Consider the following 18096-nt stretch of genomic DNA (forward strand, 5'->3'; position numbering starts at 1 on the left):
TTAAAACAAACCAACAAAAAACACACGCTATGATCATCCCAAATTGATGTTGCACCTATTACAAAAAGGTACATAGTTAAGTTCAGTGCTTTGCATGGAGAAGAAGCCAGGCCCAATCTCAGGTATCTCCTGTTCAAAGGCTCAGGTAGCACAGGTGTGGGCTACCTAGGGCTCTGGGAACTGCAGTTTGTTAAAGGTCCTGACAGTTTGTAGGTGACCCCCATGTTCCCCTCACAGAGCCATAGTTCCCAGACTTCCTTGGGAACAGGGACTGATTGTTAAACCACCCTGAGAACTGTTCCTTTGCCCCACCAAAGGGCAAACATTTCCATCCTGAGGGCCATATTGCCTTCTGGGTGACCTCCTGAGGGCCACACGCCATTGACAGGCGGAGCCAGAGGCAAAAGTGGGTGGAGCAATTCATGCAAATTACACCTTTGTCCAATGGGCTGGTTTCTTCACACAGTCCTCCATCCAGAAAAGCAAGAGACATTGTCAGTATTTATGGACACATTCCACCCAGGCAAAAACACCCAGAAATAAAAAGAAGGGCAAATGCAGAGTATGGCCCAGAGAGAGGGGCGTGTGGCCTGGGGAAAGACCCAAGAAACAGACAGAGAGGCCCCTGGAGCCTGAAGTTCCTCAACCCTGCATTTATACTATAGATCAGAGGTTTTCAACCATCTTGACTCCAAGGTTCCCTTTCTTGCAGAGGTGGCAGCCTCTCACCCTTTTTCAAACACCCTCCCTTGTGGAGCGTTCCCTCAGCTTCCTCTCCTCTCCCCTCTCCTTGGGAGTCCTCTGAGCAGCCGCAGGTGCCGTCCCTGGTACCTGAGCTGCCCCCCCCCCGCCCCAAAGAGAACTGCCCACTCACACTGCCCCCACAGGGGGAGAGGAAGCACTCCCTGGCCAGCCCTAGAGGCATCATTCGCCTGGGGAGCAAGTGCCAGGGCTACTGCTGCAGCAAACGGCCATGCAAGCCTTTGGGAGGCAGAGACAGGAGAGGGCATCAGATGAGGGAGGGAAGGAAAGAAGAGGAGGCCAGTGTTGCCCAAGGCACCCCTCACCATCCTTCAAGGCACCCCAGGGTGCCACGGCACACTGGCTGAAAACCACTGCTATAGATCTAAACTAGTTTCAACATAATATCTTCTCCCTATTTAACTTAGGTGATGTTGGGGAATTGGGTGCTGGGGGAGAGGGAGGAGCAGATTGCAGCTAGGGATGTTTTGCAGAAGGCGCTCTCGGCAAATACTACAATTCCCAAAGTTCCCTGGGGTAAGCCTGGGCAGTACAAATGCTTTACAGTAGTACCTCTGTTTAAGTACTTAATTCGTTCCGGAGGTCTGTTCTTAACCTGAAACTGATCTTAACCTGAAGCACCACTTTAGCTAATGGGGCACTGCCGGAGCACGATTTCTGTTCTCATCCTGAAGCAAAGTTCTTAACCCGAGGTACTATCTTTGGCTTAGCGGAGTCTGTAGCCTGAAGCGTATGTAACCCGAGGTACCACTGTACTTTAAATGCACGCTACCCAGCTTTTCCCACATCAGTGGTTTTTTTTTAATCCAACATCCCTCCTCTGTATATTCATTATCATCTCTAGAATTAGGGTCTCAGAAAGGCTGCCAGGCCACCCCTCAAGCCCACCCACCCACCCAATCAAAGTGTTGTTCTGCAGTTGCAACAGAGAGACAGCAGGGAGCTGGCTGCCCGCCAACGTCTTCACAGGTCCAGGACCAACGGCCCAGAAAGGACAAGCTCGACATGGCTTGGAGTCGTCTACCCAACTCATTATTGCATCTCTCTTTTGGTGCAGGTCTTCCCTCCCCCCCCCCCCGCCCGAAGCATATGGGCACATTGTATACAGTTGGTGTTGCTATGGTGACCTCACCCAACGGTCCCCGCCAACACAATAGGCTACATGAAAGCTTTTGAATCCCTGCTCAAATGAGCGTTAAAAAACCCACAAACCCTCGCTGCTCATTAGCAACACAAACCCACAAAGGACTCCCCATCTGCCCATTACAGGCGCACGTGCTGTCGAGCATGGTCAATGGGGACCTTGTAGCGCTGGTGCGCCCAAAAATACAATAGCTAAAAAGAGAGACAGCACTGGTACAGCAATGGAGCATTTGGGATTTGCCATCCCGACTGCCGTGTCCCAAGAAGATCCCCAAAGCCACATGGGCACAGCCGGCACCCCCAGATGTTTGCCTTCTTGCTGACAACCAGTCCAGGCCCTGGCTGCCCTCCTGCTCCTGAGTCTCAGCTGAGCGCAGCCCTAATAGTCAGTTTCCTCCTCTTTGGCCTCGGTTCTGCCCTTTCAGAACTGATCAGGAGTGTGGGGACAAAACTAGAATTACAGTGGGACTACAGGTTAAGAACTTAATTCATTCTGGAGGTCCGTTCTTAACCTGAAACTGTTCTTAACCTGAGGTTCCACTTTAGCTATTGGGGCCCCCCATTGCTGCCGCGCGATTTCTGTTCTCATCCTGAAGCTAAGTTCTTAACCTGAGGTACTAGCGGAGTCTGTAACCTGAAGCGTCTGTAACACGAGGTACCACTGTACCATAATTGGCTTTGCTTGTTGTTGCCTCTGGCTCCCCCTACTGTTGGGCTCCCTGCCTTCCACCCTACCAGTCCCAATGGGCACCACTGACTCACAGTCATCAGATCCCTCAGCTTTTAACCAGACACAAGTCTCTCATTCGGCATTGCTCACTGAAATACAATGGAGCCAATATCCATTTTCCTCTAAGAGTTGCTGGAGTGAGATGGGTGCTTGCGCATGGGATATGACAACATTTGTGAAATGAGCAAGGGCAGCAAAAAGGCAACATGCTGATCAGGACCGGAGCCATGTTTGCTTTCCCCCTGCTTCGCATAGGCCCAACCTACAACAATAGAAGCTTTCAGGAGCATTAAGTCAGCTGGGAGAGCATTATGGCCTTGTGGCGCCTGGGAGACACGCCGCCGAGACCAGGGGGTCTGGAGCAGAATAGTTCCGAGAGCCGAGGCAGGAAGACAGGCTATTGTGCCAACGGTCTGTGGAGACAGGACCAGACTGGGGAAGCAAAGCCCTGGGGATGTCATAGCATTGCACCAATTCTGCATCAATTGTTGCCATTCTGTAAGATCCCGCAACCAGAGTTGGGAAAGGGCGAGATTCCAGGGGCTCTGCTGTGACAGGCCAGCTCCATCAGGCCTCCTCCTCTCCCCTCAACGGTCACCTGGGGCCAGCCATTCCACCAGGCTGCCTCTATGGGAGAGACAGGAAGCAGGGCTCATTTCATCAGCTTTGCTGGCACCTCCACCCCCTCAGCTGTGCCAGCTGGGCATTATAGGAACAACTGTTTTGATTTTCCTCTTCCCCTCCTTGTCCCTCGTGTACTGTGTTCTTTTAGATTTTACCCTACGGGTAGGGACTGTCTCGTTTTGATTGTACGTAAACCGCTCTGGGAGTTTCTTTCGCCGAGGAGCGGGGTACAAATGCTCTAAATAAATAAATAGAAAGAAAGAAAAATAAAATGTCACCCGGCTGCTTCTAGTTTTTTTGGAGGAAAGTTAAATAAAAAGCACCCAAAGCAACCTGCTCCATACAGTGGTACCTCGGGTTACAGACACTTCAGGTGCAGACACTTCAGGTTACAGACTCCGCTAACCCAGAAATAGTACCTCGGGTTAAGAACTTTGCTTCAGGATGAGAACAGAAATCGCGTGGCGGCAGCGGGAGGCCCCATTAGCTAAAGTGTTCCCTCAGGTTAAGAACAGTTTCAGGTTAAGAACGGACCTCCGGAACAAATTAAGTTCTTAACCCGAGGTACCACTGTACTGCCATTCTTTAGATCAGGGGTGGGAAGCCTCAGGCCTGGGGGCCAAATGCAGCCCCCACCTCTCAATCTGGCCCTCAGAACTCTCCCCAGGGCCCTCACTGGCCCTGCTTGGTCACCTGAGTTTTAGTGCCCAACTAAAGCATGTCCTTGAACCGATAATGCCTTTTGCTAAGTGTGGACGAAGGATAGAATGGGCTGAGGGTGTGGAAGCAGAATCCAGCCCACATTACGAGGGGGGGGGAGAATACACCAGCTATTCTGCTGACCAGCATGTGGCCAGTGTTAGACATTAGCCAGGCGCCAGGCACGTTTTCCTACTGGTGTGAGTCCAATTGCGACCATTTGGAAATCTCTGGATGTCAGGCTGGTGACTGACATCTCCATCTGGCTAGCTCCTCAAGCTTTCTTAAGCATATAAGCAGAACAACTTATTTACTGCATTTAGATCCCACCTTTTTCTCCAACGAGTACATGGCTCTCCCTCTGCATCAGTTAAACCCCTACAATGACCCTGTGAGGTAGGTTAAGAGACTGTGACTGGTCCAAGGTCACCCAATGAGCTTCATGACTAAGTGGGGATTTGAACTCTGATCTCACAGGTCCTAGGTCCAACACACTAACCACTACACCACAGTAGCTTCCTAGAACACCACACTAGCTTCCTAGCAGCACTATAAATTAAGTAGGTAAATAAACAGGGTGAAAGCAAAATGTCCCTGAGAGAAGAATCTGAAATATTTCGCTTGAATCTTGAATTTGTTTTATTCTGGGTTGTTCTATTGTGGCGATCGTAACCTAGGTTTAAGGTGTCATTAGGCAATTACATTATATATCTGAGTTTCTAACACTGCATGTTAGATATTCTGATAAATCGTTATCAAGATATGCCACAGTGGATAACTGAGTCTAGCATTCTTCCTGTGCTGATGGCTTGGTGCTAGAACTGCCTAGTGAATACAGCAGAAGAGCAGAGTGGAAAAGAAGACAGGCAGAAGCTTCCAGAAGGCCAGAGATTTTCCTGCAAATCCTTCATTCGGTTGGAGCCTCAAGGCTGTGATGTCAACGCAACGACCTCAATGCTCCACATCTGGGTAGCTTCCTGCCATCCCCATTTTGAGTTTGCAGTAGCAAAGGCAAACCGACATCACTGTTACAAACTTCCTTGCCGCTTCTCCTCTCGGAAAAAGTAGGTCAACGCATTGGATCATCTGCTCAGATGCTGCTAAGCTAGTAGAGAGAGAGGAGGCTATGAAGACCGCCAGATCACTGGTGAAAATGAGGGAGGAGTCCATCTGAGTAGATGTGCAGGAGAGTCTACTTTCGTAGCCAATTTAAGGAAAATTCGCACATACGCACACACGTTTGTCGCTTGAAGATTGCAGTGTCCAAATAGGGCACTGTCACCCCAGTCTCAGCCTGCCCGCTTTCTTACTTACAACCAGGCCAAGGGGTGGCACAACCTGCAAGCTTCTTCCTCCTTAGTCTTAGGGTTGTCCTTATGGACTTCACCAGAGACTCCTGAGTAAGTTTAGTGGTCAAGAAATAACAGGAGAAGTCCTCTTGTGGATCAGGAATTGGTTAGGTTACAGGAAGCAAAGAGTGAGAATAAATGGACAGTTCTCTGAATAGAGAGAAGTAGAAAAAGGAGTCGTTCCCCCCTCCCCAAAGGATTGGTATTGGAATCTGTGCTTTTTAACTGGCTCATAAACGGTCTAGAATTAGGAGTGAGCAGTGAGGTAGTCAAGTTTGCTGATGATAGTAAGTCAGTGGTTTTCAACCAGTGTGCCATGGCACCCTGGGGTGCCTTGAATGATGGTCAGGGGTGCCGCAGGCAACATGGCCTCTGTCCCTCTTTCTTTCTTTCTTTCTTTCTTTCTTTCTTTCTTTCTTTCTTTCTTTCCCTCCCTCCTCTGATGCCCTCACTGCCTCCCAAAGGCTTGCACGGCTGTTTGCTGCATCAGTAGCCCTGGCTACATGCTCCCCAGGCAAATGGTGCCTCTGGGGCTGGCGAAGGGGTGCTTCCAAGGCCTCTATGGGGCACTGTGAGGAAGCACCTCTCCTTGGGATTGGGGGGTGCAGCTCAGAGACCAGGGGCAGCAGCAGTGGCTGCCCAGAGAGGCTGTCCTAAGGAGAGGGAAGAGGAGAGGAGCCTGAGGGGTGAAAAGGAGTGAGATGAGCGTCACAACCCCATAGTCGCCTTTGACTGGACTTAACCATCCAGGGGTCCTTTACTAGCTTTCCACTTACAAAGAATTTCTTTTCTTTGGGGGAGGGGGGTTGTGCACAAAGGAGTTCACTCATCAGCAATCTGATGTGGTTCAGCCCGACTATCATTTCTGGGCTCTACCACCACTGGATTTTGCCCATGTTCACAGAAGCAGCATTTGAACCAAGGACAAGTTTTGCTTATAATTTAGAGTCTTAAACAATCTGGATCTGATATTATTGTGTATATATATATATATAAATTAATTCCAGGTAGGGAGTTTCCCCCGGCCCTACCCATCCATGTGACCGAACAACTTCCAATTTCCCTTCAGCTGAGAAAAAGTAAACTGCAATGCAGATATATCACAAGGGGGTGGGAAGAAAGTTAGCATTTGTGTCAGCAGACTAAGCAAGAAAGGCTGGGTATAAAAAAAGATATTTTGTTTGTTGCCAACTGCAGCATGTACTTTCGGGTGTGACATTAGTCAGCAAAACCTGCTTGCTTCACCAGTGGAAGCTTCAAGAATTGCTGTGGGGAAGAAGCCAGCAACGGCTTTGTGCAGGGTAGGCATAGGAAACACATCACGCCTCAAGGCTGCCAAATTGCCAGGAACTGTGATTCTCCCCTGTTTCGGTTTCATGGCTATGCTCAGCTGCCGCAGTGGAAGGCAAATGCTTCTGAATACCAGTTGCTGGAAACCACAGAAGGGGATGGTGCTCTTGTGTTTGAATCCTCAGTCCTAGAGCATCTGTCTGCCTTGCATGCAGAAGACCCACGTTCAATCACTGGCATCTGTAGGTAGGGCTGGGAGAAGACCCTGTCTGATACCCTGGAGAGCCACTGCCACACAGTGTGGACAATTCTGAGCTAGATAGACCAATACTCTGAGAATCAGGATAAAGTATATTCCTATGTTCAGCACATTACTCCAGATGAGGTGCCACCTTCACCTGCTGTCCCAGTACCAACACCTCAGGAGAAACTACCAAGAGGCTCTGGAATCTCTTAATGTCTCTAGTTGTCGACAGGAAGAAAGAAAGAACAGGGTTTGAGGGATACTTCAAATTCAGTCACTATAAGAAAGCCCAAAATTATGCAACTCCAAAGACTTAATAGTTAAGGGAGCCCTGAATTAAAGGGCTTTATTAGCTGTTACTTCTATCTAATTAGCGCAACACCATGATACTGCAAGCAATGAATTATGGAAAGAAACCTGAAGCCATGTCTCCGAGAAAGCTGTTCTAGAGAGCACAGCGCAAACACTCTTAAGACTTCCATTGCCCCCTCCCAATATGTATCTTTTAAACATACATTTGTAGTGACAGCTTTATCCTGGGACAATTGCCCCTAAAGCGTTTGGAACTGAGCAGAGGTTGTTCCGATGTCAATTTTCGAAGATTCCAATGTTAGTGTTTCCTCTGACGTGGCCATGGTTCTGTAGCACAGAACAGTATTTTCAGTCCTCCCGGCCACAGATACATAGAGGACAGAGTGGCGCTTTCCAAAGCGGCAACCTTCGGACCCTCTACGCATTGCAAGGGAGTATTTCTCTTTTATTACTTTATAGAAAGTATTTATACGCTGCCAACTCAAATATTAAGGCCCTGTAAGACACATAAGTTTGACAGAACATAAAATGCCGCTGAGAACAATACAAAATAGTCATTAAAATGGATTAATCAAAGAAGTTTAAGCATCTGCACAGGCCTCGCAGCATGAAAAGGTCTTCAAGTAATGTCTAAAAGTCAACAGCAAAGATGCTTGCTGAAAAGCGTATTCACCTTAAAAAGGATATTGTAGAGTTGGAAAAGGTTCAGAACAGGCCTACCAAAATGATCGAGGGGTTGAAGAGATTCCCTCGTGAGGGAAGGTTGCAACATTTGGGACTTTCTAGCTTGGAGGAGGAAAAAGAAAGTAAGAGGCGACATGCTAGAAGCTTATGAAATTATACACGGCATGAATGAAGGGAGTGGATAGAGAAAAGATTTGATCCCTCATAACAGTAGAACTCATGGAAATTCAGCGAAGCTGAACACTGGATAATTCAGGACAGATAATTCAGGACTTCTTCATATAAGTTCATAGAGAAAACTCTGGCACTTGTTCCCATGGGAGGCAGTGATGACCACCGACTCGGATGGCTTTAAAAGAGGATTGGACAGATTTGTGCAGGATAAGGCTATGAATGGCTATTAGTCATAATGGAGGCTGCGCTCTGCGCCTTCACAGTCAGTAGCAGTATACCTCTGAATCCCAGTTGCTGGAAACCGCTGGAAGGGAGAGCGCCCTTGCTCTCAGGCACTGCTTGCGGGTTTCCTGCACAGGCATCTGGTTGGCCACTGTGAGAACAGGATGCTGGTCTAGATGGGCCACTGGCCTGATCCAGCAGGCTCCTTTGACGTTCTGAAAGCATGAGAGCAGCAACACAAAATGTCCCAACTTCTCGTTGAGGCCAGTCAGGCTTCTGAGACCCAGGGGAGCTGCCAACAGTGCTTGAGGGCTTTGTATATTAATGCAAGAGCCATGAACCTGGAATTAGCTTGAGACAAAAAGTAGTCAAGTCAACACTCAGAAACGGAGTGGAAGTTGGCGCATGTGACACAGCACTGGCCAGTCAGTTCATCTAGTCCTTTACTGTCTGCTCTAACTGGCAGCAGCCCTTCAGTGACAGATACAGCCTTTTCTCAGTACTGCTGTCCAAACCCTTCTTTTAACCAGAGATGATTAGCCATCCAAATTGGCAGCCACCACTGCTTCTTCTGGGAGCGGATTCCATAATTTAGTGATGCACAGTGCCTTCCCTCCCTACTCCCTGTGTTACTCCCTAGTAAGAAATCAGAATGATAATGACCTAAGGGGAAACCACCACCCCTTATCTCTTATTCTTTCAAAGGAGGACACTGACATTTCAAGGAAGAGGCATGAAATACTCTGTGGGAGGGGAGGGGGTACATCAACAATGTCAGGAAATGCCTTGATGCTGGGAAGGTTCAGGAAGTGCTTGGGCTGCCTTCCTCCCAATCTCGGGGCGTAAGAAGAAATACCAACCTCCGTTCCTGATAGCTGAGATTCCTCGATAGAAGTCTTCAAAGCTGATTACTCCAAGCCCGGCGGGGTCCAAGAACTTGGTCAGGTCTTTCACCTGCAGGGGGGAAAAACCCAAAAGCAAATCAATGATCCAGGTTTACACAGCTAGACTAGAGCCTAAGCTTGGGCTTTAGACCAGGCATAGGCAAACTCCGGCCCTCCAGATGTTTGGGACTACAATTCCCATCATCACTAGCTAACAGGACCAGTGGTCAGGGATGATGGGAACTGTAGTCCCAAACAACTGGAGGGCCGGAGTTTGCCTATGCCTGCTTTAGACAATACTTTCCTGGAGGGCTGTCAAGAGAGAGCAGAACGGAATCTAACAGGGTTAAGGTGCATTTCGGTCAAACTATGCATTTAAAGCAGCATCGTACCACTTTAAGCTGTAAGCATCCCCAAAATAATTCATGCAAGGTGTTTTGAACATTTCACCTGCTAGAAATTTTGAAACGAGGGGACTTATTTTTAGTAAGCTGTTGCTATAATCATGTCCCTTTAAAAGGCCTTTTATATTTGGTACCAGCTGTGTTTTCTGGGGACAATACGCAGCCTGACATGGTGTCCCAATTAAGAGGATTCTACATTTAGAAGCTCGACAAAACAATGCCTGTAATAGAAAATTTTTGTAACCACGTAGCAATTAGTGGGAAGTGGCGGAAATCAGGTTAGCAGGCGCCGGGGTTCTGGCAACGTAACTGGGAGGCAGAAAGGGGGTATTCAGAATCAAGCAATATCAGAGGGAGAGATGAGGCAGCAGGGATTCTCCATTGGCTCAGCTGAGAGACCAGCAACTTTGAGCTCCTCCTGCCTTTCAATAGTTTGCATTCTGGGAATTCTGCAACTAGGAACAAGAACCAGCATTTGCTTTGGCTTCCCGCCCCCCTTCCCCTCCCAATCACTTTTCCTTGTGTGTTGTGGTCCTTGGGTTGTGTCCAACATTAGCCATACCTAGTGTAGACGCAATGAAATTAATGGGTGTGACTAACCTAGGTCTTTTCGTTTCAATGGGTTTACTCCAAGTAGAACTTATCTGGATGCAACCCTTTGACTGTATATCTAAGGTCAGGAGCTATCTTTATTGCTGATACATCTGCAAGCTGCTCTGAGAATCTTTCCCACCACCCAATATAAAAATACTTTGAATAAATGAGTTTAGAAATATTCTAATAAATAATAATAATAATTTATTATTTATACCCCGCCCATCTGGCTGGGCTTGTCCAGCCACTCTGGGCGGCTTCCAAAAGAATATTAAAATACTGTGATACATCAAACATTAAAGGCTTCCCTAAACAGGGCTGCCTTCAGATGTCTTCTAAAAGTCTGGTAGTTGTTGTTCTCTTTGACATCTGGTGGGAGGGCATTCCACAGGGAGGGTGCCACTACCAAGAAGGCCCTCTGCCTGGTTCCCTGTAACTTGGCTTCTCGCAGTGAGGGAACCGCCAGAAGGCCCTCGGTGCTGGACCTCAGTGTCTGGGTAGAATGATGGGGGTGGAGACACTCCTTCAGATATACTGGACCGAGGCCTAATCTAGTGCAGAAATCAGGTTAAGCATCCTACTCATAGACCGACTGAAATTAAGAGGCTTATGTTAGTCAGGTTCATTAACTTCAGTTGGTCTTGTGTTGGATTATGTGGCTTTTACTAAAAAAAAATCTTGGAGATGGCCTTTATCAGGGATGGGGACTCTTTTCCAGACATAGGGCCACATAATATTTTCTGGGCATCACCCCACGGCCACATGCCAGTGCTGGAGCAGAAGCCAACTTGGGCAGAGCATCTTCCATCCAAGCAACCAGGGATTGTCCAAGTTCAAGGGCCCATTTCCAGCCAGGCAAAACACTCAAGGAAGATGTGAAGCAATACCAGTGACGGCTGTGTGGCCTGGCAAGAGTCCTGAGAAGCAGACAGAGATCTGGAGGGCCACATTTGAAGTTCCCCACTTCTAGTCTAGATTAATAGCATCAGCTCCCACCCACCCCCCTGCTGCTGCTGCCGCCACCCCCAAATGTTTTTTAGTTGTTTGGAGAGTGAAAGTCTCCCACCAATGCACTCACACGCAGTGACTCATTTCAACCCTCACAAAAGCCATCAGTCACCACTTCCTTTCTGTACCATTCAGGGCATGTGGAAATTACAGCATCTACAGGTAACATCAACCCTTGAGCCCATCAGCAGCATGGAAAAGTAAAAAGATGCATGCAGACTTCTGCCGTTCTTGCATTCCTCTGCGGAAAGTTTTGCTTTCAGCACATAACAGGAAGCAGATCAGAAGTTTTGAGAAAAGGGCACTACAGAGCAACACACTGCCATGTTAATTTGCAACTGATGAGTTTTTTTTTAGGAAAGGGAGAAGTTCCTTATGGTGGTGTTCACCTCCGATACCACCTCGGCATTTCTCTTGGTGAACTTTCATCTCATGAAGTTCTGAAGTTGCCTTATGAGCTGGGCCCTCAAACTTAGTCAGGTGTCCAATTTACTCTCCCCAAATACCAGAAGGAAAGGACAAGAGACAGGAACACACATCCCTTTGTCTGCTCCGTCAAATGCATGTTCTACCTAATGAAAACCATGTGCAGAGAAGCAAGGAAAAACCCCGATTCAAGCCATTCTGTGCCAGATTTTAAACGAGATTTTATTGATATAATGCACTTAGGCGCTCAAAGAGCAGGCCAACTAAAAAGCTTAATATCTTGCAGGTACACTAAATGGCACCCATATGGCACAGCGCAACCCATAATCGGATATCGTGAAGCTTATATGGGCTTCATACTAAACAGCCGTTTTCTCTTAGGAGGATAATTCTCTTCCCTGGCATCGATGGCCTAAGACAGCAAGCGCCACGGGGAGGCAAAAAGGCACACTATAAGCAACAGGCAGGCAACAGCACCCTCAGAAGCCCCTTATTAGGAAGGTGGGGCCAGCTCTACCATTAGGCAAATATGATGCTGAAGCCCCCTCCTCCTAAATTTCCCAAGCTGCCTGTCCCAAGTCAGGAAGCAAGGCAGCCAGGCTCCCCAAGCCAGTATCGCCTCTCTCATAAACCTATAAAGAGCCCTGCTGGATCTAGTCCTGCATCTCATTCTCACCGTAGACAACCAGGTGCCCTTGGGAAGCCCGGATACAGGACTTGAGTGCAACAGCAATGGGCGTACTCCAGCACTGGAATTCAGAGGCCTCCAATAGTGGAGGAAGCCATTGTGGTTAATTGTAGGTGTAGCCCATGGGGTGCCCTGTGGGTGCAGCTGGACCACAGCTCCCATTCACCCCTGACCACTGGTCGCGCTGACTGGGGCTGATGGGAATGGGAGGTCATCATCATCAAACCTTTTATTGGCATCACATACAAACATACAAATCAATACAGAATTACCACTTCCCTAGTGGCACAAAACATTTGCTAAAAGAAAGGAGGTAGAGCAGTCTATCGTTACATCTCTAGGTCTCTTGGGAGATCAGAAGTCTGCAGTGTATTTCGACGACAAAAAACCAAATAGAGTTATTTAGCCACTAACTTGGTGAGCTCCTGATCATTCCCCAGTAATAGAAACTGTATGACCTCCAACTCTGGTTTCCATTTGGGGGTACAGAGTTGATCTAGAAATTGCTGGCGGAGATCAGCATATAGTTTACAATTAAGAACCATATGTGTAAGGGTTTCCACCAGGTGGTCTTCACCTGGGCAAGTTCTTTCTCCTTCCACCCTGCCTGAGAACCTTCCCCAAAGGAGGTTTGATGGATTTGAATGAAACCTGGCCTGAGAAAATGCCCTTCTTTCTTGAGGGTTAAGCAGAAATCCAAGGTAATTGTGGTTAGTTTCATGTGCCCAAGAAAGTTGAAAATAAAGAGGGGAACATGTTTTCTCTGCTGCTACTGTTAGTTCTTGGCATTCAATATCCCACAACCTAGTTTTTATTATAGCCTTGGCAGATGGTAGCCATTGGGGTGCCCTGTGGCTGCGGCTGGACCACAGCTCCCCTGACCACTGGCCGTGCTGACTGGGGCTGATGGGAACAGGAGGTAACTGGGGTGCAGTAACACCCAAAGAGCACCACACTGGCTGTCTCTGAACTGGAGCAACGGCATGGGGGGAAAGCAACATGATTTTGTTCTTCCTATGTGGGGTGTGGGCAGGTACATGCCAAAGACGTATTGCACGCAGGGAACCCTGAACTCCATCCAGACTGCTGTTTTATTGCACGTGTATTCAGCAACATTCTGCTGACACAAAGCATGTTTGAAGTGGATTTATCATCGACACATCAGCCCGCTTTATCTGTTGCTGTGCATTAGACTCGTTCAACATTTCCTAAGACATCAAGGTGGATTCTCACTATTTTGCATGCAGAGCAGATGGTCTAAGCACCAAGCTATGGCCCTTCCCCAAAACTAAGCTCTACAGTGCTAATAATGCAAAACGTTACAGTCCCCGGAGGTGTTCCCTGGAAGGAGCCACAACCCACAGGTAAGGTGCCAAATCACCAACAGCTCAGGTTGTCAGGTTTGCTAACCCAGCTCAAAAGCCCGATCTGCTTTCCCGTTGTTAACCGGCTAACTGGGGGATTAACCGTCTGTTAATATGCAACCCTGCATTTCGCCAGGAGCACGTTTCCGTTCTATTGCAATTATAGCCAATCAATCAATCATTAAAAAATCCCCTCCAGAGACCCTATCCAATCACAGCAATGGCGGATTATAAAGGGAGCAAAGGCAGATTCTCTATCCAAGTTAAAACAAAACTTAGCCAATTATCTGTTGGGTCAGACTGAGTATACGGATAATGATTCTTTTTAAAAAAAACAACTTTTAGATAGCAATCAATCTGTTTGTTACACTGAAGCTTTGCCTTGGTGTTTAATCCAGTGTGGTGTAGTTGTTTGAGTGTTAGACTAGGGCCTGGGAAGCCAGGATTCAATCCCCCACTCAGTCAGGAAGCTAATTGGGTGACTTTAGGCTAGTCCATGCTGTCTCTCAGCCTAATCTACTTCTCAAGGCTGTTTAAGAGGATAAAATGTGGAAGGGGAGAAGCATGGATTCCACCCTGGAAGTCCTTGGAGGAAAGGTGGGATAACACCAAAAACGGAAGTTTCTTTCCAGGGAAGTATCTGTGCAGGTAAAGTTTATTGTGCCGTTCAACAAGGTTGTTGTAACTTCTATCAAACTTGGGAGTGAGCTATAACATTAACGCTACAATGCCATGTACACTTATGATGGAGTGAAGTCTCATAAACCCAGCCGCACACACCTCCAAGCCATCCCGCTTTGGAGGGGGCAACAAGTTATCCCTTCCGGAATAAAATCCTCTGCTGACATCACCTTAAGCTCTTCATGGCGTAAGTATGGATTTCTAAGGACTAGGATGGGGACCAGTCTGCAAAGCCATGGGTCAGCTCAGGAAGATGCAAACCCCAGAAGAGTGCACCTAAGAACACAGAGCTATAAGCTTAGCATGGAGTTGGAGAACCTGTGGTCCTCCAGATGTGGCTGGACTATGACCTCCATCACCCCGGACCATTGGTCATGACTGCTGAAAATGACGTCCAGCAGCATCTGGAGCAACTTCATGAGCTTAGCATTTCTAGACTGTGTACTACAGAGACACACTCTCTCTCTGGGTGTGTTAGGCAGCCCGGGACACACATACACACGCATTCCTTAGACAGAAGGTTATGCATAGGGTGCCAGGAAGCACATTCCTTGCCTCTAGGTGAAATGTTTCCATTATTGATATTGTTCTGTACTGGAGCAACGAAGAAGGGATTTCAGATCCCTGCACGGGCGCCAGTTAAAATGAACTGAGAAAAGTGTGCATCGCAGAGAGGAAGTTGGCAGGAGAAACCCAAACCAGAAAGAAAAACAAGAGGTGCAATTGAGAACAGGAGCCCTGTATGTAATAGCACGTATTGCCCCTCCTAAATCAAGGGTTTCACCATATGGATTTGGCTGGGCACAAGGCGGGGGGGAGGGGGGAGCAAGGATACTGTTTCTGTCAAGAGCCCAAGCTTTTCAAACAGGAAGGAATGGGTGGGATCTGAGCCAAAGCACACACACAAGGCTGTATAGGACGGGGCCGACACCCTCCAGCAAGACAGTAGACCTACTGTATACAAGCCTTCGCCAACCTAGCACCCTCCAGATGTTTTGCGCTACATATCCCATCAGCCTAAGCCTGCACATTGGGCCAAGGCTGGTGTCTCCCTTCTTTTAGCCATCATGCTGGACCACATCCCCCCATCCTCAAAGAGCTTCAAGCAAGGTTGGGTGAAAGGCCAGGCCAGCAAAAAGGACATACAGAGCTTTCTCCCCATTATCGTCAGGGTCCTCAACAATGAAAGGCTGAAAGACTTAGCGGGACACACACACACACACACACACACACACACACACCCCGCCAAAGAAGGATTTGTTTCCTTTTCCTGTATTCCACATTGGTCTTTTGAGATCACTTGTAGGGGTGAACACACCTCCTGTCACAGTTGAGAAAAGTTCTCTAAAGCCCGTACTTGCAATCATAAAGACTAGAAGCTTGGCTTTCAATTATTCTGAAAGATCATCAGGATCCTGTTGCCAACACCAAATCCATTGGCTTTTTCTGTGCTTTTTTTCAGAAACAGAGAAGACACAAAGTGCTACAGATTGGCGTTATGTGCCAAGCGGGCCACTGTTTTGATTCAGTACTGGTTGAAGTTACAGCACATAAGCAGAGACAAGGCTTCCCCCACGCCAAAAAAAATACCATTTGAAGCAAATTTCTAATTCTTTATCTAACACATGTGATGCCTTTATAATTAAGTGTGAACTAATTTCCAATGTCCTTTGCAGATACTCTTGTATCTGCAAAATGCTGCATTCAAAATGAAAAACTTAAATTATTTTTGTTACCATCCTGTCTTAACCATTGTACGTTCAGAGCTCACGTAATGCTTAACCATGTTTAAACAGACTTGTCCACAAAGTGTGATTTCACATGCTGGTTGGCCATCCTAACCATGGTTTAAGCATTCAAAAATGGGAGACTTGCTCTTGCTCAACCAGGGCGTGGGACAACCATGGTTAAAATATTTCACCTTCATAGGTGCATCTTACCAAAATAAGCAACCTTTGATGTATAAGGTATTGTTCAAAATTTACTCTGTAGTTGCTTGCAGAAGAACTCAGGACAAGGGAGATCGCCTCTGAATAATTTGTAACAGGACCGCAGAAGAGGAAACCGGTTTTTTCATCTTGACAAGGGTTGGCTTTCAGGCACACCAAGTGTTCGCCCTCCGCAGGAATATTTACTTCTGGCAAAACCAAGGGAGCTGAAGTCTGATACAATCTACAGAGAACAATTCCTGCACTGTGGCTCCTGTTTCAGGGGCAGTCCAGAAAGGATCTTATTCTCACTGAGAATTCCTTTATCAAGCTTCCTTTTCAGAAACCACCAAAATATTTCACCCTGGCCAGGCAGATGGAGAGGAAGGGCGGGGGAAGACCATCAAAAGATTTATTGAAGTTCGGGTCTTTAAAATTACACCAAGAGAGGAAATAGTAAGCCTATGAAGTAAAAAAAGAAATGAAAATATTCCTGATTCCTTAACCGCAAAGATGCAATGCTAAAGCAAGGAACTCCGAATGAATGGGTGTGTCCAAACAGTAAATGAATTAATCTTCCTGTGTTCAGAAAGTTAAACAGGGTTCAACCTTGAATCACAGTACTCTCTTTCTTTATATATATATATAGTGAGTATTCAAGTGCATAAAGAGCTAAGGGGTGCATATCTTCCTGCCTGAAAGTCCCATTGACAACGTCCCATTGTAGGTGGTTTGTTTGTTTGTTTTTGTCTAATTTATCTCCTTTATATAAAACTTGTGTGTGTGTGTGTGTGTGTATACACACCGTATTTTTCGCTCTATAACACGCACCCGACCATAACACGCACGTAGTTTTTAGAGGAGGAAAATCCGTAGGCATGCCACCCGTAGGCATTCCCTCCATAACACGCACAGACATTTCCCCTTACTTTTTAGGAGGAAAAAAGTGAGTGTTATGGTGCAAAAAATACAGTATATATACACACACACCGTATTTTTTGCTCCATAAGACGCACTTTTTTTCCTCCTAAAAAGTAAGGGGAAATGTCTCTGAGTCTTACGGAGCGAATGTGTGGTCGGTCACTGGCTCCCTTTCCAGCCCTGGCCCCTATAAAAACAGAATTTTTCCCCTTTGCAAAGTAAGCTGCACAACTGTGAGCTGATCCCCCCAAAAACAGGGCTTTCCCCCTTTCCTCCTCTAAAAACTAGGTGCGTCTTACGGTCAGGTGCGTCTTATGGAGCGAAAAATAATACATCTCTCTCTCTCTCTCTCTCTCTCACATACACACACACACTAGAGACTTCAATGTTTATTACATTCTGTCCTACCTTGTCCTCCAAGATTGGAGCCTGACAGCCACCCTATGAGGTAGTTTAAGCCAGGAGATCCCAACATGGTGCCCTCCAAACCCCATAAACTCCCATCCATCCCACCCAGCCAGCATAGCCAAGGGTCAGGCATGGTGGGAGCTGAAATTCACAACACCTGAAGGACAACACGTCAGCTACTTCCTGGTTTAGGACAGGCAGCAGCTTAGCAAACATGTCTGCTCCATCATATGGAGTCTGGCCCCAACAGAAAATCCAAGTTGCTCATACCATCAACACAGACAGAGTCACATAGGGCACAATTCCCCACTGATCCCTCAACACAGTTCCAGTTAACATCCATGGGGCTTCTGCAGACAAGTCTCCTGCAGTGTGGGTCATAAGATCTCCCCTTGACTCAGCCTTTCCCTAGATGCTGTCGGACTACAACTCCCTTAATCCTCAGCCAGGATGGTCAATGGCCACAGATGATGGGATCTGTGGTCCAGCCTCATTCAAAGACTCAAGAGACTCCAAAGCCATTCCCCAAGGAAGACATTTCACGGAGGGGCCAGCTA

General features: G+C 47.3%; 1 protein-coding gene across 14 annotated transcripts in view; it reads right to left on the minus strand.

Moving 5' to 3' along the window:
• Positions 1–18096, minus strand: part of RAB11FIP3 (RAB11 family interacting protein 3) — an 86057-nt gene that overhangs the window by 50069 nt on the left and 17892 nt on the right. For all 14 annotated transcript variants that reach the window (XM_083473650.1, XM_083473647.1, XM_083473651.1 and 11 more), the window contains one exon: positions 9094–9187. In XM_083473650.1, the coding sequence (XP_083329776.1) occupies positions 9094–9187 (94 nt within the window). The remainder of the gene's footprint in view (positions 1–9093; positions 9188–18096) is intronic.

The sequence above is a fragment of the Podarcis liolepis genome (genome assembly GCF_965112155.1).
Source record: "Podarcis liolepis genome assembly, chromosome: 14".
In the NCBI taxonomy this organism is placed as follows: domain Eukaryota; kingdom Metazoa; phylum Chordata; class Lepidosauria; order Squamata; family Lacertidae; genus Podarcis; species Podarcis liolepis.